The following is a 17,287-nucleotide window of genomic DNA, read 5'->3' as shown; positions in this document are numbered from 1 at the left end:
TAGAGGGGACAGAGGGGTAAGATTGTTTTGGTTTTAGGGTTTGGTTTCGGGATGGGCACCTTAAGATGTAAAGTCCTGGAAAGGCCAAGGGGGGGGGGGGAACCCTTGCCTAGGCACCTGTGGGTACGGCATGTTTAAACCCAAAGGAGGGGAGTATGCATTATGTGCTTGGGAAATTCCGGTTTTTACCCACGCGGTCTCCACTAGCCAAACGGGTTCCCTTGCGTTTGGGGGGGGGGGGGGGGGGGTATAGATAATGTATTTAAAGGAGATCTTTCTCCATAGATCTTATAAATACCCCTTATCAGGCGACTCCCCACCGCATGATATATTCTTTTCCCACCCCGCCTACTCACTCAACCAACATCCTATCTTTAAGCGTCTCCTTTCAGTCACCGGTCAATCACTCCTCATCACTCGCTTCAAACTCAATCCTTGGATGAAGTTCACTTTGGTTTATGATGTGCGGGGCAAATGATAATCCGGGAATCTAAAAGAACCAGCAATTCCCCACATGCCATAGGGTAGGACGGATTATGGAATGCCGGTACACCTTACTTTGCCCTCCTTTACTCGGGTGCAACTATATCATACTGCGAACATATTGAGCATTCTGGTGCTGTACGCCAACACACCCAACCAGCCGACTTCACCAACCGGCCAACCAGCCAAACGACCCCCCGACAGGACAAAAAAATCAACCCCCTTGGACCCTCTCCCTTCCCTACCATGAATATAATAAGTAATGAAAATCCCCTACAACGGCTCATCAGACGTGAGGTATTGCAATAATTAGCCCGCGCATCCCGGAAAACCACCCGGCCAACGTTGGCCGTTGCCTGCTAGGAGGGACCCCCGCTCGAGATCCCCAAGACCTCACTCTTGCGGGTTACGTTGGGCGGTGAGTGCCCTTTCCGGCCCCCGGAGTGTTATGATTTTGGCGGGGGGGGGGGGGGGTTGTCCCAAATCCCAAGAAAGGTAGGAAAACACCCCCGAAACCCAAAGCGGCGGAGAAGGCGGTGCCTCTACTGCATCGGTGCGGCTGCACAGAAGTAAACCGGGTCAGTATTGGTATAATACGATATCAATTGTTCCGCACGACCCAAAGACATTGGTTTGGGGCATGGGGGCAGGAATGTGACATGGTATCATACTGCGTGGGGGGGCTTTGTATTTCTTTTCACAAAAACCAAACCCCTTGGTGGTTTGATTGATTCCCTAATGACTAGCCATGGGAAGTTTGTAAATTGCACGACGTCAATCACACTCTATTCGCACTTGCGGCTAAGGGAAAGGGGATAGTACTGTTGAACGAACAATGTTACAAGTACATTAGTGTAAGTGCGTGAGTGAGTATATTACACGTTATTACCTCACGCCCAACCCCGCTACTCCGACCAAACTCAACAAAAAATACAAGAGGAAGCAACGGCCATCGGTAAAAAAAAAAAGAAAGAAAAAGAAAATTGATATGATAATCTACAAACACAAAAAATATTCCCACACCCCGTGTATATAATTCCTTTGCCCAGAATTCCCCTCAACACCCCTCACATACCCGCCACCCCCTTCCCCTTAATATCCCTTTCCCGGCCAAACACCCTCCTCCAGAATCCCCTCCTCTTTGGCCATGCGCCGCCGCCGGACGCCCTGCCACGCTTCTCCCCGGGTGCGAGCCCATCGCCCCACTCGATCCTTGAATTGACAGAGTGTGTGCACGGTTCGCAGCTTCCTTCCCCTTCTTCTCCTTCTTCCGCTCCCTCTTTACCCTTGCCCTTGACCTCGTGTTCTGCATTTGCCTTTGTTGTAGCGCTGACGCTGGTGCTTGGGGGCTCTTCTATGGGGGCTGCGGGGATTGTAGCTGTGGATGATGAGGGTATTGAGGTGGGGGGCGTGGTGGTGGTTGTGTTTGTGCTGGTGCTGGTGCTTGCGGAGGTGGAGGTGGAGGTGGTTTCCGGGGATGAGGTGGATGTGGACGAAGGTGCGATGGAGGCAGTTGATAGGTGCGAGGGGCCTATGCTTAATGGCGGGAGGACTGGGGGTTTGTCTTCGCTTGTTGTTCTGGTCCAGGGGGGCTGTCGGGGTGCTCCTATTTTTACTTTTATTTTTCCCATATTGCCCCCGCTATTGTTGGTTTTGTTATCGCCGGAAAAGGTAGGTGAGGTTCAAAGACTGTGGGGGGGGGGGCGGAAAATATTTGGGTTGGGGGAGGGAGGGGTGGGGGAAGGGTGGGGTTATTATATGGGTTTTTCTAGTCACCCCGTTACTTACCAAGGTGAGGTGGGGATTACATGCTTTGACCAGTTAGTTAGCTAGCTAACTCGTTTTAGGACGCGAGGAGGGAGATATGTCCATGCCCAATTGAGGTGAATTTCTGTGGAACTTTTGCTGTGGTAGATACATTTGAGGGCGACTGCTTTCGTTTCCTGTTTGGATTGATTTGGTGGTAATCTCCGGTAATGGGGCCCTTTTCCCCCACAAAGTGGAACCCGTGGGTGGTGTAATGGTTATTGCGAAACATTCGAGGAGGGATCTAAAAGCATACCGGTACCTTTGCAGCTCAGAAATAGGAATTGTACTTCACCTATATCCCTTCTATCCCCATCTCCCTTTTTCGTGTCGTTACTTCCCCGGCTGGGATGGGAGGTTCGTGGGAGGGAAAGCACTGTAGGCTAGATATGATGAAATGTGGCAACGGTATTGGGCTGCAACAACCTGCCAAGAGAGGGGATGGTTCCTAATCCTCGATTGTGCATCATAGCGGAGGAAGGTGCTCACCTATTCGCGCTCAGAAACACTGAACTTGTGACCTTCTCTTAGGATAAGAGCGCCCGCACAGGGCCCGCGAGCGATTATCGTGTATGAACAATGTGCTCGATTACGTCTCCTCTAGATATTGTTAATGGTAATACCCAAGCCAGCTGACATCAGACCAAACTAACCGCAAGTATGCAAGACCCTTTTTCCATCCCAATAAACCGAGTCCAGTTCCTCATAATCTCGAGCGAGTTTACCCCAGCGACTTGCGCTACCCCACTACTCGAGTAAATGGTTTCTCCCTCTCCCCACCATTCTCAATCTCGCCAAAACCCACCACATGCCGTACCGAGCCCTTTCCAATGTTCCCGCTATTGTTTCAGATCCATGATGGATGGGTAATACTTTCGGGTTCGTGGCCTGCCGAAGGTGGTGTTGTCGGCATCGTGTAGTGAAAGATCGGTGGGCAGGAGAGATAAGATGGAGTGAAGTGAAGTCACCGATAGTTACACAGAGACAACCTTAAACACTTTATGTCCCCACCCGCTGCAGGAACCCTTTAGGAGAGCCAACATAAAAAACTCTTGAACTTGACTACCGATGCTACCATATACAGACAAAGAACTCCCTAAAGAACGCCCACCGTCATCATACTCATGGACAAACAACAATAACTCCCCCCCCCCCCAAAAAAAAAGGATATGACTTATGATGATACCCACTGCTCCGCCTTAAGAAATCAAACACCAACTCCCACCAGGCGGGTACCCCCCATCACCCCCACCGGGACACTTACACCACTGATTCTTCGGAACCCGTTCCATGACTTGAGGAATGTGCGCTCCGCATCCGACCCAAGTAGTCCCAGCTGTATCGTGAAATCGTTTTTTTTTTAGTAAAACTCAAACAATCAAGTCAACCGCTGTGGAAGATGAATCGACTTACAGCACTTGGAGCAAGTTGTTTTCCGACACATTTTTTCTTTTGGAATTTTATATCTTGTGTGTCTTCTTCTTCGTAGAATTTTTTTTTTTTTTTTTTTTTTTTTTTGAACTCGCGATAGGGGTGAATAGGTAGGTAGGAAGAAGAAGGGGGAATGGAGAGGGAATTAAATACCGGTAGGTACAGTACGTGCAGCGCGGTGCGGTGGGTATAATAACTTATAGATGACTCGGCGAGGTTTTTTGCGATATTATTGCTTTGTCACCGGGATTGACGACGGCGAGGTCGGGGACCGACCGAAGAGAATGGTATTCATGCAGCGTGGTGGGGGATTTCCCGGTAGGCTTTTTTTGGCGGCGATCGGCCGGCAATGCACCTGACAGCGCCGGATGATACCCGTAGTGGGTTGACACGTGAAGGCGAGCACTACCGTATAATATCATTGGGCTACAGTACGATACGAGTGCCCGTAGCGGTATTGTGCAGCACAGGGATGCCATGACTGACAAACCGTCGGCAAATCCCTCACCATAGAAATATGGAATTTTACGGCTGTGGGTAAGGTTGCCGTGCCCGTGACTTATTTTATATCACCGCTGGCGGATCCGGACTGGATGGCGCACGTTTTGTGATGGGTCTGGCCAACCACCCGAGCATGATATTCGAGTATCATACTCGAGTACGAGTACAGTAAATTTATCTCAAGAACCACCGGTTCAACCTTGCTACTGCCCCCCCCCCCCCACGCACAAGGGGTGAAAATCCATAGTCTAGTGGGTACTAGAGTACTGTGCCGGTGCCGGTACGGTAGCAATGTTTTGACTGCTAATTTGCTGATTGCGCCGTCATCCCCCAGACCCCCCACGCCCCCCCGAACCGGCATCGTACCTGCACTTGCACTGCGCACGACAGCTGCAATCCCGGAATGGCCTTCCGCCACCAACCACAGTAGCTACAAACCACAGTAGCTACAAAAGATGAACGGGATCGGAAAACCCCCGCACCCGACCAGGAATCGAATTACGATAGTATATTACCACCAGCGAACTCGCTGTGTAGGATACCGGTACTGTACTGTACACTACTTATAATCCCAGCACCCTCGACAAAGATGACAAATCACGTTGTCCAGCCTGGACCAACTGTACGAGTACTTACATAACGCCCACAAGTCCAGAACCATGATATGATAATGTTGTGGTCTTCCAAATGGACCCCGAAACTGACAATCCATCATGGTCAACAAGAATTTAAAATTCCACCGTGACACCACGGCGAACACGGCCGCTACTGTACTGTGCTGTACAGTACAGAAAATCGGAAGGAAGAAAAAAAAGATGGTCCCCGCATATCCCGCTCGACGCAGCTTCAGACGTCCTTTTCCAGTTAACCCCCTTTTCCCCATCCCCATCCCCATCCCATCCCATCCCGACCGCACAATGATAATAAAGTATCATACTCAAGGGTACAAAAACCCACCAGCGGCACCCACGTGATGACCCTCCTCCCTCTGTATGATGTTCGGTTCGCATGCCCCACGCTCTAGTTGACGTTCGCGTGACTTGGGGCTTGGGACATCTTCCTCTGTCGGTGGAACCCCCACCCACGCATTGGGGGAGGCTCTGGGAGCTGTCTCCGGTTTCTCTATCATCAAAGCTAATTACGGTGTGGTAGGCTCATTACCTTTGGTTCTGGCTGTGGAGGTGAGTTGTTTGTTGCGCTCGGGTGGGCTATCAACTGTAGAAGCGTGGTCTATCGTGTTGCTGGGATGTGTGTATTGTGTAGACTAATGCCAGAAGTGGTGGGTACTGTACAGTACTGGTATGGTAGGCGGATGTCACGGGATGGATGTGTGAGGGTGTATTTAATGTAATAATATGTAGGGTTTCGCTGAGAAGAAATTTCGAGATGGTACTGTACCAATGTTTACTGTTGCCTTGCTTGGTGCCGAGCGCATGCACTTGAAATTTACTTTGTGCCAACAATATCATGTGCTTTACGTGTTCGTCAAATCTCATCCCGTAACTCGCCTTTCCAAGTGTCGTAATGGTCTCACTTAAAAAGAAAAAAAAGATGAAATCTGCTCGATTAATCATTTCCGTTCTAGCCTATAGTTCCATTCCATCCGCCCAGCTCCGATAGTCCCCGCCGAGTAAATGATAGCCGTCAAAGAAGAAGAAAATTGACGCCCATCCTGTTTAGCACAACCCCCCCCCCCCTCTAGGCTTCAAGTTTCTAATCTCCAAACTTGCTAGCTCTGAACTCGCTCTGCAGACAATCCCCGTCAAAGACACGTTCCAAGACTCTACCCGGACAAACCCTGAAAATATATGGCTCATTACTATGTTTTCCTGTCAACATCCCCACAGTCTTCAGGTTAGGTATCATCAGCAGAAGTCTCTGCAAGCAATTGCGAGCCTGAAATTCGCTGAACCCTGATTCCAAGTGGAGGTAGAGCGTCCATAGGTTGCTGCGTGTACGTGTTTTCACCGGGTTGGTGCTCTAGCCTACCGTTAGCCAGGCACAGATAGATGGGGGGATGGGAATAAAATACAAAAAGAAAATGAAAACGCCGCGCTGAAAAGCAGAGCTTCACCAACACCCGACAATTCCTAGCGAGCCCTCTCAGGTCTCTTTCGCTAATGCATAGCAACGTGTCGAGTGTTAAGATAGTCAGTTTCCGGAGTGTATGTCCGTGAAACATAGAAATCCTTGCGAGGAGAAGCGAGTCAACGCTTAAGCTGCAGGGGATGTGCCGACGGCCGCCCTCCGGTAACCCCCAAGTCCTCCTGTCATATCCTAGCTCGTAGCGGAGGTCTTGGAGACCGCGGAAGCATTTCAGGAATCTACCGAATTCATATTGAGAGGCTCTTATAACCAATTTCCGAAGGTTTGGGAACGCCCGGTTCCCCCCCGCGGAAGCCCATTCTGCACCCGTAGCCGACTCGCCGCCTCCCTCGGAAGCCCACCCTGCACCCATACCCGACCCGGGATCATCCTCTTCATCGGAACCCCACATCGAGTCCAAACCCGACCAATCTACCTTATTAGATTCCATGCCCGAATCCGAATCCGACCCAGACCCATTCTCTTCGTTGGAACCTGACATTGAGTCAGTATCCGACCCTCCTACCTCATTAGATTCTGCACCCATACCCGACTCACGCGCCTCGGGGAGGGTGATGGCGGAAAGGAGCAGTTCGGTGCCGGGACAGGAGACAATTTCCAAGCACCGGAGGTTGTTGAAGTTGATTGCCTGAGTGAGCACTCCCAAACGCTTTACTGTAAAGGGTCGCCCAACCAAGGTTAGCGATTTAAGTCTGCTCAAGTGAGTAACCTCCCCCCCTTCTGGGGACTCCTTAAAAACACTCTTGTGGTCGCCCTCACCGCCACCGAAAAGCAGATTCTCATCCTCATAGTGTCGTTGGCCGCCCGGTCTAGAGATCAGAGTCAGCGACTTTAGCGTTCCCGCGGAGGTCCTGAGGATTTTTCGAATGATGTCATAGTCCGCCGTAGATGAAAGTAGACGATGGGCTAGTGAGACAAAGTTTGAGTCGAGAATAAAGGTCACAGATTGGAGAGGGTGGAGGCGTAACAATGGAGCATCGGTCTCGATGATATTGGATAGTGCAAGTGAATTTAGTCGCGGCTTGCGTATCAGGCTGTGAGAGATGCGGGGAGTGCGACAAAGCGCCCTGTCGCTAGGGGTGGCCCAGCTAGCTCAACACGGTCACAGGTTAGTCAGCGATTAACAAGAGAGCCATCAGGCGGGGGAAGGTGGTGAATACACGAAGGATTCCAAAAGAGACATATTGTCTATCGCACTCCCAAGGATCTCCTTCACAATATCTGCATCCTCCTCCACATCATCAACCAGGAGCGCGGCCTCAAACTCTCTGACAAACGCCCCACAATTGCTCAGGGCCTTGCCGAACTCAGGGCCCTTCCCGTTGCTGCGCGCCAGCCCATGCTTTTCTGCGGCGGACAAGCAGAATATCCTCTCCTGTTGCCGTGAACTGAGCACGGCGTGCAAAGGCGTAAAGGACTTTTCAAAAGTTTCATGTGAGATCTTCAATTTTCTGTAGAGGAGGCGAATGGCAGTGGCATAGAAGGACTTCGAAACCAAGCATAACGAGTAAAAATCTGCACGGTTGTTGAGCTGCGATCCTCAGCCGATAATCACCTGTTGTCAGCAACAAACCCACACGCCCGAACGGGCCACAGAGAGAATCAAAAGTGGAGGGTCAAACATTGCTAAAAATCATATGGAGCAACTCCTGTGGTAGCACGGGCACAGACATGTTCGCCATGATTGCTACTTCGACGTTGCGCGCGGAGCGCAGAGGTGTTGAACCTCTACGTGGTGCAAATGCTGAACGTGCGTTAGTTTTCACGAGGGAGTGGTTTTCCTAGCTGCGGGAAACCTGAAGGGATGGCAAGTGGGGATCTCTTTATTGACAAGGCTGTGGTCAACAGTTGTGTGCCCTACGAGTGCCCCCCTCACCCTAAGAAAGCTTGCTTTTCATCAAATCAACAAACCCGCAAGCCGCGATAGCGCAGGTGGTGCAGGAAATATGTCTTCATTATGCATGGCCCGCACAGGTAGGTCTGGCCGGTCAGCCTGTTCTCAGCCCTCCATGCAGTCCATAATGATACCCCGCAGGAAACAATCTAGCCCTCCCGACCAAACATAACACTCCCGCAAACAGCCCCATAACGAACGTCGGTTGCCTATCTTGGGAGGTGGGAGATTTTTCCATAATACCGGTAGCTAATACCTATGTTCGCTTATCCGTAGTGTCGTAGTGTTTTCCCGGAACCGTGGCGGTTCCACAGAGCAAGGCGGGTTCTTAACGCCGATGCAATCTCACTTTTAGCGGAGGTTGCACTCATGATACAAGTATATGACAGCAAGCCTTTTGACGTTTTGACGGGACGGGAAAGTGGTATTGATTATCTGATAAGATTAGACGGGACGTTTCAAGCAGTACAGTAGCGAGTTCAGAAAGCAAACGGATATCACAGGAAAGGATGCTGCTTACATTCTACCCGGCGAGCAATTGCGGGCCCGGGCCAAAGATGTATTCCCATGAGGTTTAGCACTTGACTCCTTGAGCTTAAAATTAATCTCACCGGTCTTTCGCATGCAAGAAGGTACCGTTGTGTTTTCACCTGCCCTCATGACTTCACTTTGCCAGCCTCCTGTTCTGAAAAGGATTCTTCCCTCCCCTTTTTCTCTCCCCCTCCCTTTCTCACCAAGCACCCTTCACCCCAAGAACACTTTTCTCCGCTGGTAACGAGGCTAATCATTCTCAACATTCCTTTCTCCCCCTGAGTTGGACTTACTATAGCTCGTCCACCTCTTCATCAAGCATTTCTTTTTCCGATCAGATCCATCAAGAATGCTTGATTCCTAGGCTTTCCGTGCTCAGCCACACCCCTTCGACACTGCTCCTTAAGGGGGTCTATTAGTTTGTATTAGAATGTTCACCTCTTGGCGATGCCTTACGTATACCTGCATTCGATAATCACTTTATGCCTGCTTCCTTATGTAGCAATCGCTTTCTTCCTTTTGTCTTTCGTCCTTTGGACTTTAACTCTTTCTCCTTCTTTACCGAGAAAAACGAATACAACTTCATCTCTCCGCTCTTTTTCGTAACAGTTTGTCATCTGAGGATACCGACTGGGCTGGAATCTCACTCGTTGTAGGTTTGCTCCGTTCGCTTTCTTCCTCTTTTTTTTTTTTTTTTTTTTTTTTTTTTCTTTTTCCAACTATTTGTTCGCCTATTTGCTGCTTCCACTTTCATCTACCTACCGCTATCATAATGTGTAAATTGTTTGCTAATTTGGGAATATAGCCGCCACTAGGGTTGGTGATAAGACTATCAGGATTGGTATCTCAATCAATCCATGATGGCGCTCGCTCCATTGATTCCCGTATTAAACAACTCGCCGTTGGAGATGGCGAGAATATGCGGCATCTCACCAAAGCTGATGCCACTAAGACGACCGATGGCTACTCTGTAGAACGCTAATCCAAATTTGTGGGCGCTGGGGTTGCGCTTGGCCTCAAGGAGTTTTGGCCCAGAATCTCTGCATATCTCTGGTGAAAATTGGACGTTATCTACATCACCCTGAAGATGCATACGACAGCTTCCGATGCATCCCAATATACAGTACTAGGACAATTCCCATTAATTTTGACAGGCAGATGGACTCTGCAGCTCAAAAGTGTGTCATGTCTCTTAGCCCTAACCATAACCCAACTCTCGCCGTTGTTTTCAGAAACCGGGTGATGCCAGACGCACAGGAGGCTATTAAGTTTGTCCAGTACTTGAGAGAGAGTATAATACGAGAATACCGTACACAAGAGTGTTTAGAGTGTTGCTCTTTGGCATAGCCGTGAATTAGTTTAACTAGATATAAAGATCTTCAGACAGAAGGAACCCCTCAGGGTCCACTAACTAAAAAAGAAATTTCTCACCGGCCGCCTAGGGAGGTTGTGCAGGATTGATGAGGCATACTTTGGTTAGGTTTTGCTCTGAATTAGGTGTTAAGATGAATTAATTTGTTTTCATCCCATCTACAGCGCATAATGATTAATCATCGATGTCTGACAAGCATATTCCCAAGTCCAATGCGAAGTCTTTCGGAATATGCAAAGACGAACCGCAACACTCCTCAAGGTGTGGCAGATCCTGAAGCAAGATTTGACGAGGAGATGCAGACCTTACTTCATGAATGGACCAGAACAAATGCTAAGTACCATTGGCTCTCATCCTGTGACCCTCTTGCTCCTGTTGGAGCAGACGCCGTTATCGTCGAGACAAATGCCCGCACCAACTCTGTTCATTAAGAGAATTGGCCGGAATGTCAAAATTATTTATCGTTCTCATATCGTAGTCCGGGCGACCTTGTGGGAAGGCCTTGGTGTGCGAAAAAAACAAGTATAGCGGCGAAAGTGGTGTTATACAAAGTCACCAGATATCTTCATCAGTCATTCGGTTGACAGAGTTGTTTCACATAGTTTTCCATTGGAAATAGTTGGGTTGATGCCTGCTTGCACCAATTGGTGTGTTTTACTTGCCTCCGAGTTATTTTCCAGCGCTAACAAATACGGGCCCTAACAAGCCTTTTTGCGAATGAGATTTAAGATATTATCATCAAGGTATACTAGATTCATGCAATTGCCGGGAATGTAAGTTAATCTTGCAAAAAAAAAAACTTCCACTTCCTCGGGATAAAACCACAAACCTTATCGATGCCTCTCAGGAACCAGCTTCTGTATCCCGCAAGAGAGTATGACTCAAATCGCGAGATTTGGCTCTAGCAAAAGTATTCCGGAGGTTGTTGGGTCTTTCCGCATATTGTGTGTGCTTGTATAATATAATCAGACATGTCCCTGAAACGCTTCCTCCACAGTTGTTGATGTGCGTTGAACTCTATTTTATTTTTAAAGCAACCACCCTCCGAATGGTTTTGTACTAAGTTAACGTATTTTAGTGATCCTAATGCGTCAATGTCTTTTTTACCGAAACTATGGAATTGCTTGTGCGGTTGAGATATTCAGCGATCGTAAAAGACGTGGCGGCCCCAAGAATTGCAGCAAGCGGCAAAAGTAGGTTTCTTCTGAGGTGGTAATTTATCAATTCAAATCTGACGTTGATTCTAGTGTTGAATGCAATGATAACTAGCGTGAAGTCGGTCATACAATATTCTCGGGTGAGGGATTCGAAGTCAAGGTGTTTGGGGCACTGCGTATGGAAAGCATGTCGTTGCCACGGGAACTGCTGGCATTCCTTTGTAGATTCAACATAGAAGATCTGAATTCCTCCTGTAAGTTGGTGATACTGATTCTGCTGCTGCAAATCGCTTCCTGTTTGCGCTGTGCACCAACAATGACCCCTGCAGGGTGGGAAATATGTGAGGGGTGATGTGAGCAACAAAACTGCAATTGTTGGTACTGTCGCCTGTTGGCTTTGCTGCTATGCTTGCGAGAGGCCAAGTTCTCAAGCTTAATTTGAGACTATCCAAAATGGCCCACGGAGAAGATAGTATTGCGGGTCTGGTGAACCACATATTTTGAATAGCCGGCGCCCCATACGTTGGCACCACCGAGCAATATCCAGAACCAGCAACCCATATACGCAGTTCCTTAGATTCTGCATAAAGCACAAAGGGGATACCCTCTAAGTCTGATAGACGAGCGGTAGCATTGAGATGAGAAGAGAAGTTACGTTGAAGAGAAAGAAAGGGAAATGAAGAGAAGGGAGGAGGGAAGCGAAGGCATGAGATGGGGTGAGATGAGAAGAGAAGTGAAGGAGTGTGATCACTGTTATCAAAGGGAAAGCGATGATGAGGCTGGAAGAGAAGGAATGCAACAGTTTTCTGATCCATGTATTTAAGGACACCTGTTTGCCCGTAGTTGAAGTGTGATGACAATTAAGATAAAAAGATCCCCCACTCCACTTCTGACTTAAGAACTCCTAGTTATTGGGCGGAAACCTTACTTGGCTGCTCACCGCATATTTCCCTTACAGCAAGGACTCGACAACCCTAACCCTCTTAAGCGATATCAACTACTCCAATGCCTTTATGTTTGACTACGGGTTAGTCCTACACATTAAACTATTGAAGGTTATGTCGGTTGATTGAGATAGATTGTGGAGGTTTTGGGAGTTTGGCTGAGAGTTCAGAGTTCGATGGATTGGTGTGGAGGTTCAGAGATTGACAGGAGATTCTCCGGACATGTCTTTCCTTTGTTATCACGGGAGTGTATGGAGGAAAGGGTAACATGCTTGGAGAGATACGGGTAGGTGTGGTGATTCATGGAATGGTGAGGATACATTGTTTATGTTCCACTTATACACCTGTCTTTACCGTTAGTTTAGAGAACAAACGAGGTTGTTTTTCCTTACCTTACGCTCTTGTGCACTTCCTACCACAGTTCCCACATAGTCCTTTAGTTTCTCTCTATCGCTGCGCAAGTCAATCATTGACTGATATACCCATTCATAAGACAAACAACACCTGCGACAACACCTGCGACAACTCCATTAGAAGTCCTTACTCCTATCATGTGGAAATACCGAATATCCTCTGTCATACTCCAAATCTGATTCTCTGCCAGAACGTACCCTCTGTCGAAGCTTCTCATCCTCGGCCGAAATAGCAAAATGGATGGCAGTGGGATTGAACATGATGAAGAACACGGCATGCACTGGAAGAGTGTGGAAATGGATCAATATGATCCAGAGAAGGATAAAAGGCAGCTTGTTTTCCCTTTGTTAGTTGATTTCGTTTATTATCCAAACTGTCACTCTCTTTCCTCCGTTACCTATAGTTGGGTCAAATCAGCCTATCCTTTCTTTTCATTTCCTATTTTCTGCGTGGGAATATTTCTCTGGCTAGGATATTCAATACGATCTTTGCATCATTGTCTAGCCATTCAATTTGAGTCAACAGTGTCCAAATTGCTGCCGTAAAACTTATTGTTGAAAACTAGTGCGCGTGAAAAGTCGACGAACCATTACGATTTATGTTGAATCAATACTCCCGTGCGGGGAAACTAATGCCAACGGTGAAAACCAGACTCATGGAGTTTTCTAGTTAGATCGGGGAGTTGGAAACCAGTTTACTAGTATCCCTATATTGAAATGGTAATTAAACCGCCATAAGAGTTCACACAATTCGATATCTCTTGCAGGCCACTATTTCCCGGTTTCAGAGACAAGGGTTCTGAAATATAATATCATGTGTCAAAAGTACTGTTTCACTTCGCCCCATCAATAATTCTGAGCTCAAATTACCCGACCAACCACTACTATCCCCCCACTCCCGAATATCCACAACTTCTTCAAACCTACTCTAGAATGTCTGCTATTAGTATAGGATTAAGTGCAAAGAGTCGGACCCCAGGAGGGGCACTCAAAGATCTCACTTCTGTCGAATGCACAACCATTGTTGCGGCACGAGAGGCTGGTAGGTTACTAGCCAAGTTGGCGCTCAAGTTTGACTGTGATCGCAGAACAATATCATGTACAGTAAAACACTGGAAAGACTATAACATCTTAGGTGCATACTCTCAAACTGGGGCCAAAGAAGCTCACTCTCAAGGAGGAGAGATACATGTGGCAGATTGTCAAGTGACATCAAAGAATCATTTGGAAAGCACATGCAGCAGAGAGCCCTGTTGCCATAAGTGTCACTATCCTACGCCGTGCTCTTGGGAACTCTTACTAGTGCAAATGGCATGCAAAGAAGCATATTTCTTTAAAGATGGTTGATGTGGCTAAGTGCCTACCACATGCAAGAATCCTGAAAGAAAAGGACCAAATGCTGGCAGAGGTTGGATCTCTTCTCTCTAGACCCTCTAGCAAGCTGAGCTAAGCGGAATTTACAGGGTACTGACTCAGAAAAATCTACCATACAAACAATCCTTCTACCCTGAGTGATTGGCTCTTCAGGTTGCCTAGTCAAATGTATAATGAAGATAAGGTCAACCAACAAGCGCACACCAAACCAGAGTTGTAACCGGTACAGGTACTCGGTTATTGGTTTTGGTTTTTGTTTTATTTTAAGTATCGTTTGATACTGGGTTTTGTTTTATGTTTTGTTTTAAGTATCGCTTTGATACTTGGTTTGTTTTAAGTATCGTTTGATACTTGGTTTTGTTTTATGTTTTGTTTTAAGTATCGCTTTGATACTTAAGGAGTTTTACCAAATTGTATCGATTGATACCTTTGATTAGTTTCGTTCATGCTAGACATGAACAGATTTGTGTATTTAAAGACCGCCTGTTTCTACGATAGAAAAGGTAGACTTTGACAGACAATATTTCAATATACTTGGTTGAACGGTTACTTCTTTGTTTATCAATACACCCTTGAAGCCTCCTTTAGTTCTCAGCTCTCTCCTCCTCTCTGGAAGACCAGGTCACTTGCCAACTATCGTATCTATTACCGATAACGTGATTAGCATCTTGCGAACAAGTTACATTTTTTTAACCTCAGCAAGTAGTTGTAACCGGTACGGGTACTTGGTTATTGGTTTTGTTTTATGTTTTGTTTTAAGTATCGCTTTGATACTTGGTTTGTTTTAAGTATCGTTTGATACTAGGTTTTGTTTTATGTTTTGTTTTAAGTATCGCTTTGATACTTAAGGAGTTTTACCAAAGTGTATCGATTGATACCTTTGATTAGTTTCGTTCATGTTAAGACATGAACAGATTTGTGTATTTAAAGACCGCCTGTTTCTACGATAGAAAAGGCAGACTTCGACAGACAGTATTTCAATATACTTGGTTGAACGGTTACTTCTTTGTTCCCCAGTACACCCTCGAAGCCTCCTTTAGTTCTCAGCTCTCGCCTCCTCTCTGGAAGAGCAGGCCACCTGCCAGCTATTGTACCTATTACCGTTAACGTGATTAGCACCTTGCGAACACATTACAGTGCTTAAGAACCTGTCCCTGGATTTAGGCCTGATCAACCTATCGATATCCACCTCAGAATCCTAGTGGAGAGAAGCGGCAGAATCACGGCATATTCAACTTCATCTCAAATCCAACATACAGTTATTGACGACCAGGAGTGGGAAGCAAATCCCATGACAAGACCTTACAAGAAAGAAACAACCCCAGTACTCTGCTAAGGAGCCAGGAGAATCTGCAAACATGGAAGACACACAGCCTCCAGGAGATTTCCCTTCTACTCCAGCAAAGAAGCCTTCCTTTGAACCTCCAATCGACTCTGAATCCAGTAGCGAATCAGACATGGCTAGTACAAAAGGAGGGCCCTCAGAAGGAGGAAAATCTCGGGCTCAACCTGAAGAAGAGGAAGTACCTGCGGCATTTGAACCTCCTAAGTTTAAACTCCACCTCCCAGCAAAGTTTACAGGAGAAGGAAAAGACCTCAAACCCGAAGCCTTTGACCGATGGGTAACGGAACTCACACACTATCTCCTCCTGCAAGGGAAAGATGTGGAAGACCCTACAACTGGACTATACATTGGATCATTCTGCGAAGGAAAGACAACCAACGCATACCACCAATGCTATAAGGATTACGGCGGTAATGTAAGTATAAGAGGATCTTGTTAGGCGGAGACAACTTGGTAGACTTCAAAGTTGTCTAGGCCAATTGAGATTCGTTTCTGTAGATGGAGATTGTGTAACCGGTACGGGTACTTGGTTATTGGTTTTGTTTTATGTTTTGTTTTAAGTATCGCTTTGATACTTGGTTTGTTTTAAGTATTGTTTGATACTTGGTTTTGTTTTATGTTTTGTTTTAAGTATCGCCTTGATACTTAAGGAGTTTTACCAAAGTGTATCGATTGATACCTTTGATTAGTTTTGTTCATGCTAGACATGAACAGATTTGTGTATTTAAAGAACGCCTGTTTCTATGATAGAAAAAGGCAGACTTCGACAGACAGTATTTCAATATACTTGGTTGAACGGTTAATTCTTTGTTCCTCAGTACACCCTCGAAGCCTCCTTTAGTTCTCAGCTCTCGCCTCCTCTCTGGAAGAGCAGGCCACCTGCCAACTATCATATCTATTACCAATAACGTGATTAGCACCCTGCGAACACGTTACAGATTATCTAGGAAGGCTCGAACTTGGCTCGTTTCTTTTATAACTACTAGGAGCGAAGTAGAATAGGTAAAGTAGGGTAGAATCGTAAAAACAATATTTATTGTTAAGGTCTCTCCTCTATTGCTTGATTATGTCTAAAGCTTGGGAGGCACTTCGATATTTATATTCCGCGCCTGAGTGTTCGCGGACTACATCTATTTATCATACAACTATGTACTTCTTCAATCGTAATTTGCAACATCGAGTTTTCTTCCAAGGTGCGAACACCTGTGGACCCTGAAAACCATAACACCCTCTTCGGTAATTACGATATTTCCTCTTAGAAAACGTACTGTCCCCAATAGTAATATCCCGATTAGCAGAGTCTTTAGACTTATGGCCTAGTTCTTAAGTCAAACTGAGTTGGCTCTAATTGTCTTTGCCATTGATAAAATGATCAGTCTTATCCACGGCTATATCTGCCAAGGTGGTCGTCATTACAACCATCATAGGTTATTTGATTCCTATCCTTTGTAACTCCATACCCAACTGATAGATTTTCTTTGGATGACTTTCTATTAACTCGCAGGAAGCTATTCCACCAGATTGGTAATTAATCCCTCAGTCAGCAACCCTTGGTTGCTCTCTGGGTAGTAGGTTTCAGTACCCATTGTAGTATTGAGGATCACCCCATGGCTACGATGTGTTCCGAAACCCAGTTGCTACACTCCATGGAGATCATTGGCTTCTTTGGTAGTGTCTTTTAGAGTTCTAAACTATTCTGGTGGATGTAAATGTATTGGTCTCTAGTAGAGATCCTTTACCATTTGATACCATCTCTTTGTGCGAAATCGTCCTGTTACTTACGGCCCATGCCAAAGATGTCATATCTTTGAAGCCAATTCACTCTCTGAGTAGTTGACGCAATTACTCCATTCCACTTCCTAAGCCTAGCCGAAGGTCCCCTCTCATATATCCTACGAACAGGATCCGGTTGGACAGACGGCGGCGACGT

At 46.7% G+C, this 17,287-nt stretch overlaps 3 protein-coding genes; all 3 read right to left on the bottom strand.

Annotated features, from left to right (window-relative positions):
• Positions 1-1,307: 1,307 nt before the first annotated feature.
• Positions 1,308-2,114, bottom strand: GSTUM_00002055001 (uncharacterized protein; the record flags this gene model as incomplete). XM_002839515.2 has 1 exon in its annotated part: positions 1,308-2,114. The coding sequence occupies one exon, from the start codon at positions 2,112-2,114 to the stop codon at positions 1,551-1,553; it is 564 nt and encodes a 187-aa protein (XP_002839561.1). The 3' UTR covers positions 1,308-1,550.
• A 1,211-nt stretch (positions 2,115-3,325) lies between these two features.
• GSTUM_00002054001 (uncharacterized protein) lies at positions 3,326-3,825 on the bottom strand. XM_002839514.2 has 2 exons: positions 3,703-3,825; positions 3,326-3,625 (listed from the first exon to the last, which is right to left on the bottom strand). Exons 1-2 carry the CDS (start codon positions 3,731-3,733, stop codon positions 3,489-3,491), a joined length of 168 nt encoding a protein of 55 aa, XP_002839560.1. The 5' UTR covers positions 3,734-3,825; the 3' UTR covers positions 3,326-3,488.
• Positions 3,826-5,786: 1,961 nt separating this feature from the next.
• On the bottom strand, positions 5,787-7,951 carry GSTUM_00002053001 (uncharacterized protein; the record flags this gene model as incomplete). XM_002839513.2 has 4 exons in its annotated part: positions 5,787-6,201; positions 6,254-7,415; positions 7,488-7,858; positions 7,901-7,951. The coding sequence occupies 4 exons, from the start codon at positions 7,949-7,951 to the stop codon at positions 5,935-5,937; spliced, it is 1,851 nt and encodes a 616-aa protein (XP_002839559.1). The 3' UTR covers positions 5,787-5,934.
• Positions 7,952-17,287: the final 9,336 nt, after the last annotated feature.

The sequence above is a fragment of the Tuber melanosporum genome, assembly GCF_000151645.1.
Source record: "Tuber melanosporum whole genome shotgun sequence assembly, scaffold_361, strain Mel28".
Lineage (NCBI taxonomy): Eukaryota > Fungi > Ascomycota > Pezizomycetes > Pezizales > Tuberaceae > Tuber > Tuber melanosporum.
This window is presented reverse-complemented; position numbering and strand designations above follow the sequence as displayed.

Excerpts from the sequence above, each read along its gene's own strand:
- GSTUM_00002054001 (XM_002839514.2), bottom strand. The coding sequence starts at position 3,733 with ATGTGTCGGAAAACAACTTGCTCCAAGTGCT. Across the intron at positions 3,626-3,702 it reads AACAACTTGCTCCAAGTGCT|CTGGGACTACTTGGGTCGGA; the intron begins GTAAGTCGATTC and ends TTCACGATACAG.